General features: G+C 38.0%; 1 protein-coding gene across 1 annotated transcript in view; it reads left to right on the top strand.

The window, feature by feature from the left end:
• Nucleotides 1–5,771, top strand: part of LOC108570316 — a 208,039-nt gene extending 202,268 nt beyond the window's left edge. Inside the window, exons 7-9 of the mRNA XM_017932154.1 lie at nt 3,645–3,878; nt 4,629–4,860; nt 5,400–5,771. Of these exons, the coding sequence (XP_017787643.1) occupies nt 3,645–3,878; nt 4,629–4,860; nt 5,400–5,631 (698 nt within the window). The 3' untranslated portion in view covers nt 5,632–5,771. The remainder of the gene's footprint in view (nt 1–3,644; nt 3,879–4,628; nt 4,861–5,399) is intronic.
• The last annotated feature ends 3,235 nt before the right edge of the window (nt 5,772–9,006 follow it).

Genomic DNA, 9,006 nt, shown 5'->3' with positions numbered 1-9,006 from the left:
ATCGTTTACTGTCATGAAAAGTGAGAATTTCAGTTCCAAGTTTAACTTTCGAAGGATTTGTGTGAAAATATATGAAAAGTATAAAATGATATGGATTTTATTGATACAACAGATGAAAAACACGCGCTTGGCTTGGGTTACTTCACAGTGTTGATGACGATTCAAAATTTTACGAGAGGTTATTCGCTGATTCTGATGGAAATTCTATCGCGTCGGCAGATTTACATCGCTGAACGGCTTCGTTTATGTAAATCAGTATCTTCGGAGCATCCTCGTAAAGAAACGCGACAAAGTGGCTCGGTTTTCTAAATCAAATAAACAGGAACGTAAGGCACGTCGTTGTAAAGACTGTAAGTTTGCGTTTCGCTATTTATACCCGTTCAAAGTGGCTTGGTCTCAACAGTGATCTCGATCGAATAAAATTGGATCGTGGAAAGTGATTGAACCGTGAATTTCCTTATTTATTGCACTGCAATTCTTTCTAATTTTTAAACTTGCAATTCAAAGTAATTAAAATTCTTTAATTTTATATTGTTGAGTTAAAAATGTGTTTAAAATTTGTTGGATTTTAAGAAAGGACCTTGAAATTATGCAAAGTTCATTAAAGGCAGTATAATTTGATATTTGAAGAAATGCAGAATTCGTCTAAGTTTAACTAAAAAACTTATTAATATACTTCAGTTGTAATCTTTGATAAGGAATTACTTCAATTTGAAATTAGGTACATTCTTATTGAAAATATAGATCAGTTACGATATTTAAACACTTTACTTCATTTTTTGAATTAAAATTCATTCCAAATGTAGATCACTTACCAAATCCATTTTTAAACATTGTCACAAACCATATTCAAAAAAATATAAAAGTACATTTACTTCGCGAAAAGAACAAATTCATAAATCCGTATTCCTGTGACGTCACAAAAGTCAAATTCGAACCTTCATCTGTCATCAATATTTAACACTAGAACTACCAGCCGGGTCAAAATGACTTTCCAAAAATGAATTTTTATATAAATAAAACATAATTAGAAAATTAACTTCATATTGATACAAATAGAAGCATACACTACCTGCCGAAAGTTTGGAATCACCTGCCAATTTATATTAATATTGAATCTGCTACTAATTCCTTATTGCTTTGAAATTGATATTGTGGAGATCAATAGCGCTTTACCTCGTTTCGATTGATTCGAATGATAAAAAATTCGTTGGAAAATTATTATAAATGCTAACCTTTCCGGGGAATTTTTGTGCAACCTGCAATGCACAGTGATTCCAAACATTTGGCCGGTAGTGTATATGCAGAAAATAAAATGGGAAAGTTACAGATGATAATACTCGCTAATGCTGTGTCATTTTCACCGGACCGGTAGTTCCAGTGTCAAAGCTCTACTTTCACGATCTTGTCTACTTCTCATTAGAACACCATTTCCCCCCAAAACACAAGAATATTCACAAGCAAAACCTAACACGTACCCTTCTGAATCGTATTCCCGGCAATCCTCCGAATTTTACATCGGTCGGGGTGGAACGGAGACGCGACACTTTCGTGGAAGTTCGATCTCGCCGCGGCACAATGCATACCGATCGCGAAGTCGTATGCGCGCCTAACTCACGTATTCCTGCGGCACGAGTGACAAAGCTCCGCGCCGCGTGCTGATGTATAATACAATATCCGTCAGCGGGCTGTCTAAGCCCTGAAAACCTGTCGAAAGCGCGGGAGTATCGGTATCTCCTTTGCCGGTCTATCGATCCGTGAAAAACACGGGGTGAACGACACGTCGAACGGGTTATCGACGGACCCCTCCGCGGTTCTGAAGACCCGTTTTCTCCATTATTTCGAGTCACCTTGCGAGAGGAGGGAACGCCGCTCGCCGCGTTTTATAGACGAGTGACAATCGTTCAACGGAAGGCGTTCCACGACCAACTTTGTTTAATGTCGCGGGGAATGACGAGGGTGGCGTTGGTTATTGATGCCTCTACTTCCAGATTTTTCGGGTTGATTTCAGCGGGAAACGGTGTATTGTTAAGGGTACCCGATGAAAGAGAGTCACGGTTTTATTCGTTGCTGGAACAAGGTTGACGTTTTGAAGAAACTTTTAGATTGCTTTGTTGGATTAATTGAGTGTGTATAATCGTATTTTATGGAGTGATAGAATATTGTCTAAAGCCTATCTTACCAATGTTACATTTCCTGTATTTTCGTTTTGGTTCTTTTTATGCATATTTAATTATATGGCAATTTCTAACCATAGAGTCACGTTTAAACAATATTACAACAAATTTTCTGTTCATCTGATGTTAGAAATTATAGGGCCTTTCAACAGCAATATTCTTATCCCAAAAAATGAGTTTCTTTACTTAAATATTTTTCTGATTCTCCTTAAATAAGTCGACGTATAGACCAATAATATAGAGAAAAATTAAATGTTGTATTAAACTCTAACATTTCTCTTCATCAATGTGTTACAGAAAGTATTTAGAAAGTACTCGGCAAATGATTTTTCAATTGTCGCTTAATTTTCATAGAAGATTCACGAAAAGAAGGGGAATATCGAACCTGGTTACTGCACAATTACGAAACTTCGTATAATTATAGCAATCCATCTTGACTAACAACGAAAGTACATACTACCTCAATTAGGAAATTCGCCGTGTGTGATAACGTCAGAAAGTGTACATATTTTGATTACAAATTTAGTAATCACATTTAAACACCTCGAGGAACTATTTGACCTAGTTCACTTAAATTTTCACCGAGACATCTACCTTCCGCCCACCAATTACCGCAATTTCCATTAAAATGCATAGCTTCGAATTTGTCAAATTCGTCCTGTACCAAATGTTTTCTCTGGTATCAAATTTTCTGGCGTATGCTCTATCCCACTTACACAGCACACACCCCTGTATATCTCGCATTGATCGCAACTCTGTATAATAACACGACATGATCACGATTTTGGTGGAGGGTCTGTATTATACATCATTTTATTCCCAATACTCTGTATATAATAATTCGTAGCTAGGAATAAATCAACGTTGCATTGCCAAGAAATATACGCTATCTGTAAAATAAATTAACCGCGGACCAATTATCTTCCGTAATTTCATCTCTCATAATTCGCAAAGCGTGACACACGCGATACCGAAACCGATAACAATCTGTAAATACCGCGCCATTAACGCGAAATCACCGTAGAGTTCCTCGAACTCCGGTTCTGTCAGGTATGCAAAAATGATCGGCTGAAATAATGGCTGCTTGTAAATAACAGAAGAGGGGATGGTCGATGTGACTTATCGGCACTTATTTTGCGCATTGCCTTCTCTCACCCCTTTTTTTGTCTCATTTGATCGTGTTTTCGAGTAGTGATGGGATTTGTTTAATTTTGAAATCAATCGTTGGTATCGAAGATCGGTAATTGTTTTTGGTAATTACGAGAAATTGAAAGAACGAAGTATGTATTTATTGCAGAAAATAAATAGTAAGTAATTATTTAGAAACCTTGGAAAAATAATACTTCTTTCGGACGAATCGCCAACTCTGTGTACAATTTCACTCCCATCATTACGCTTACACTGAACTCGCAAATCTTCTCTTCTTCACTAGCCTCCTCTATTCATTTGTTTCTCGCGCCTACACAGTGGACACACGATCGAACAAGTTTAAGTCGATCGGTGTAGGAGCGAAAGACTCGCCCCTAACACCCACGGTTATTCAAGGGATGATTATGTTCGACAACAACGTGGCCGATATGACTACCAGCAGTACGATGTCGCCGATTAATTGCACCACGGTAGTCTACGCCTTTCCCGAAGAGGATCGTGTCGTTGTCGGCTATATCAATGAATGGATCAATGCATATTCGTTCATATCGAGTAAGTACGCACACTGTACTGTTATTCTCGGTCGTGCAGTCGGTAAGTCGCCCGTTTTATCGATTACCCTCGTCTCTATTCCCTCCCCATATCTTTTCTTATCGACGATACAAGAAATCTTGCGTGGGAGGACGTCGGTAAAGAGAGATCTCGTTCTTATCGAACGTTGGTGAGTTGCCGGTAATCGGTATATTGCTTACGATCGATAACTTACTTTATCTGGATAAGTTAGCAACCTTTTATTTCCATTGTTGGTAACGATGTTGTTTCTGAATTATTTTAGTCTTGATAACATAGCGTAGTTTATATTTTGCAAAATATCGAAGAAAGTATCGTAGAAATGTTTGAATATTCAAAGAGAAAATTTGAAGATTATACTGATAGACGTTTGTGTGTTTAAATGATAAATAGTTTTAGTTGGTTCTTTTTGTTTTTTTGCTATGTACGAAAGGGTAGAAGTGAATAGTTGAAGTAGTGCACCTGATTGCTCGAAACACGATTAATTTTCTAGGTTTGCAGTGGAGATGATTGAGCACCTGTGATTGGCATTGCATTTCTATCAGTAGACAAACTTCCTAGTAATTTTGCATGTGACTTGAGATCTGTCTAAACTTTTGTAATATCCACGTTATTAATGTAATAGTTCAAGTAGCTGTTGATTATCGTAAAGTCTATTTTTCTTAACTTTTTCCTCGTTTTTCTCCTTCTAGAAAATTTCATACTGAATTTCGTTTCATTTCCTTAATGCAGAGAATCAAGAAAAATTCTACCTCTACATCATATTGTCGATCACAGCTGGTATCCTAATCTTTCTGGGCTTGGTAATTGGACGTCTTCTAGTCAGCCGTCATCGTGCAAAGAGGGATGCGAAATTTCATACAAATAACGAGACGCTTCCAAATGCATTCACCGATGACATTTCGGAGATCGACGCGGATATTGATCTTACCACTCCGGTGCCAGTCCCCATGCAAGACCCGAGGTTCGTACCTCGCTTAATTCAGCCTTCAAGTATCCTAATATTCTAATATTTCCATTTAAATCGTTATTCCTTCGTTAACATTTTTCTACCATTTTTAAATGATTACGTTCGATTATAACATTCTCCTATGCAATGATTGAAAGGTTTAATTATTTTCTGCAAACTTTTAATGTTAATTTCTTAGTAAATAATAAATTCCTGAGATTCTTGAAAAAGTGAAGAATAATTTGCACATGGTTGACACTTCGAATATGTTTCATAATTAAAATAATAGCATAAGCAAACGGTGCTTCTATCTAATATGACTATAAAAAATCAGACATTTCATTAAAAAAAAAAAAGAAAAAATTAATTATAGCTCTATCTGTAAACAAACTATCATCGTATGTTTCTCTTCCATACAACTTTCACAATTAACATTTTCGCTCATCACACGACAAAATGGAGATATCTGACATAATTGATAGAACACCCCGTATAAACTACTCCCACGAAATATCAAACGACTACTTTCACCTCACCTCTAATTTTCCTTTCAGGATCCCGGAAACCCAATTAGCCGAAAGGCTGCATGGCGATCGTTACTACGCGGAGACAAGGATACCCATGTCGCCCACCACGATTCATCAAACGCCAGGACACTATCAAACCAACACCACAGGTGTTAGGGTGGACCTCGGTAATCACATGGTTGGCACCGACAACCTCCACACGATCCTCCGTCCGGAAAATCCACGGAGCCTGAACACGAAAAACTACTACTACGGCTGACAGGAGGAGGGGGGTGTCCCGCGCGAGGGACGACCCCCGTCCTTGAGCCCGGTACCGGAAGTGAGCACGCGGAAGTACTGCTTTTAATCGAGAGACCGATTTTCTAATGGCACAGCCGACGAACGAAGCCGCTGTATATCGAGCAACGCAATTTGCTCATCGCCGATCAGAATCGTTGTTTACTTCGAGTGAAAAGTCAACAAGTCTTCGTCGTCCTGGTACCGGAAACGAGCACGTTCTTTCTCCTCGTATCAACGTACGTATAATCTCCCGTTTCGTCGTGAAAAAGCAAAATCCCCCGTTGGAACACAAGTTCTCACGGGAAGGAATTGTTCGATCGCTCGCGTCTGTGCGACGATTTTCTTCAGGATCAGGATTTCCCTGGAAATCTCCTGTAGAACGCTGTTTGGAAAACGGATGTGGCGTGGTTGATCCGTGTAAATCAACAACGTGAGACTGGATGTAAATTTCGGTTGGACTCGAAGGGCCGGGAAACGGAGAACAAACTTGCTGTCCGCAGTGACGAAATCGTTTCACGCGTGCCTGGCACCGGAAGTGAACGAGAGCTTGGCCAACGAAGCGGTGGATGTAACGAGAGCGTTGTAAATACGACGTCGGCGTGCCGAGAGTTTTCACCTCTCTGTTTCTATGGAAATTCTCGGCGCAGAGGCTCTCTCTGGGTGAATGGATATACAACGGAGATTCTTCAGCCGTTGATGAAACGAGAATAGTAAAATTTCGTATTATTTGTTGAGGATAATGTTGTTATTAAGAGAAGTACTGTTTTTTAACGAAGAGAGACAATTATACGAGGCTGGACTATCGGATGGAGAATATAAGCACGTTTGATTGGAAATGAGAGGGAGAGACAGCGTTCGTTTTGCGACCGGTACCGGAAGTGAGCATCTGAAACGTCGTCGAGGTTGCAGAAATGATTACGATTTAATTAGATTTTCGTGTCGAAACGAACAGGTTTGTTGCGATAAAATTATTTATAAATTAATAGAAGTAAAGGGACAAAGGAATAATTCGTATTTAACCGAAAATTAATTTTAGAATATAATTTAGAATTTTTTAAATATTTCATTTGTGACTGAATTTCGATATACTTGATTTTTCTACACAACTCAGAAATTTAGGATAAAACGAATTTATACGGACGAAAGTTATTTGAACGATACGAGAATTTCGTTTGTTACTCCAGTAGGCGAAAGCAACGTCTGTACTTAACGTGATCGTTTTTATTCACCTTCTGAAAATTGAAGATCGAGCGAGTAGCAATGACTATGAAACGAAAAGAAAGTAACACTGCCTGTTTAAAGGTGAAAAAAAAAAAACTCAACACTGCCTGTTTAACGGTAATAAAAACTAACAATAGACGTCTGTCACAAAAGCAGATCGATGTCCTACGTGTACGTACAATAATTTGTCCCCGAGAATCATTTTTTGCAACGAAAATCACGCACACATTTCGTTTCTTCTTGGGAAAGTTACATATCCACGCAAAGTGTATACAGTAATGAACAAGCACGTTTCTTTCCATTCGAAAAACTGTACGATTTCTTGTCGAAAGACCGAGAAGACTGTCTGAAAAAAAAAGTATCACTGCCTAATCGACGAAGAATCAAAATACGGGTACTTTGGTACGAGGCAAATTTTCTTCGATTTTCCACGAGACGAGCTACGTTATCGACGTTACCACGCTCGAGCGTGGCCTGTACGCGACAAGAACGGACGTTGATAACGCGGCTGCGTTGATAATGATTTTTCTAGCGTGAACTTTTGTAGAACACTTTCGTCATTGAAACGACAGAGAATAGAAGAATGGAGAATTACGAATGGCTCAAGTACGAATTTCAACGGAAGCCTGTATTCGAATGTACATAGAATTTTAATTAGTATTCCTTTCTCGATAATAGCTGAAATTTGAAGGAATTGCAAATTAATTAGAAAACAATTTCTGACAACGTTACGATACTTGGAGAAATTATATTCTCGAGGTAGTTCACATTCTCTTGATGTATAATTTCATAATAGAATTTGAACCACTCATGTTACCATTATTCTACAACGAGACATTCGCAACATTAGTCGGCAGTATCGCTCAAATTTCTCTCGATTGAAGCTCAGTGCACTTGGAACGAACAGTTAGCAACGATCTAAGGATCGATGTATCGTATTTGACGGACGAACGAAAATGATACGATCGAACGACACGAATCGACGATCGAGCGATCTCCATGGAACAACTTCAATCTCCAACTAGCATTTAAAGTATAAAAAGGAGTGTACCAAAAGAGGCAACAAAGTGAAAAGGGAAAAGTGAAGAATTGACCGAACTCCTATAATTTCGATTGAATAGTTCGTTGAAATGGTGATCGATGACCGATCGTATAGTTAAAAAATAAAATAGGAAATCGGTCGATCTCAACGAAGTTACAGCGGTTTTGTATCACGAATACACGCAACCAAAAGAAGAAGAAAACACACAAAATGAATAAAAAAAAGAAGTAAGAAATAAAACGCACCGCGAAACGACTTTTATAGAGAAACGATCTGTATGTATATCACGCTGTAAATAGGAACAATGTAATTTACTGTAACTGTTAAGGAATCCAAGCAAACAGAGAAAACGTGTGCGTTTGTGAGAATGACAGTGTACCTATTATCGAAAGACGTTTCGTAGTCAAGAAATTATTCTTCGTGCCATCTAGTCGATCTCACGATACTGTGGACGCGAGATCGAGGATTCTAGATCGATCGTGGTCGACAGTAACGGAAATAGATCTGGTCAGCATCTCTAGACGCGTTAAATCGACGCTGACGAGCCGATTAATTGAATATCAAATTGATGAATTTATATCTGCGACGAATGAAATTTAAAGAGACCAGTAGCAAAGTGTTTCATTTGTGTATTAGAATGGTTGAATAAGTTTGAAAATTGAGCTTAAGTAATTGCGATATTTGGGAAATCAATTGAACGTTCAAGACCATTTATTACAAACTGTATTTTATTTCAAAGTATCTTATAACAAAAAGGTAGAACGTTAAATATAATTCTTTTACGAGAGAACTGTACTGGAGATATTTATTTAGTTCATATTTTTCATGTCATATAACTCGTTCAGTTTCCCTAAAATTAGGGTAAATTCATGAAAAAGATTCGCGTATAATTCTACACAGAGTAGTAGTGGCCTTGGACAAACAATTGATTTTAAACAGGCTACAGGTACAGCGGTTAATTGACTGGAAAAAAGCTGAAACAATTTTCCTTTAATTTCCAACTGTATCTTAATCCTTTCAATGTCAAAACTTTCCAAGATTTGAGGAATATTCCTGACCAAACGTCAGATTTTTCAATAACGTTCACACCAT

This window comes from Habropoda laboriosa, unplaced genomic scaffold (assembly GCF_001263275.1).
Source record: "Habropoda laboriosa isolate 0110345459 unplaced genomic scaffold, ASM126327v1 scaffold68, whole genome shotgun sequence".
NCBI lineage: Eukaryota > Metazoa > Arthropoda > Insecta > Hymenoptera > Apidae > Habropoda > Habropoda laboriosa.
The sequence above is the reverse complement of the archived record's forward strand: the minus strand, read 5'-3'. Positions and strand labels throughout refer to the sequence as shown.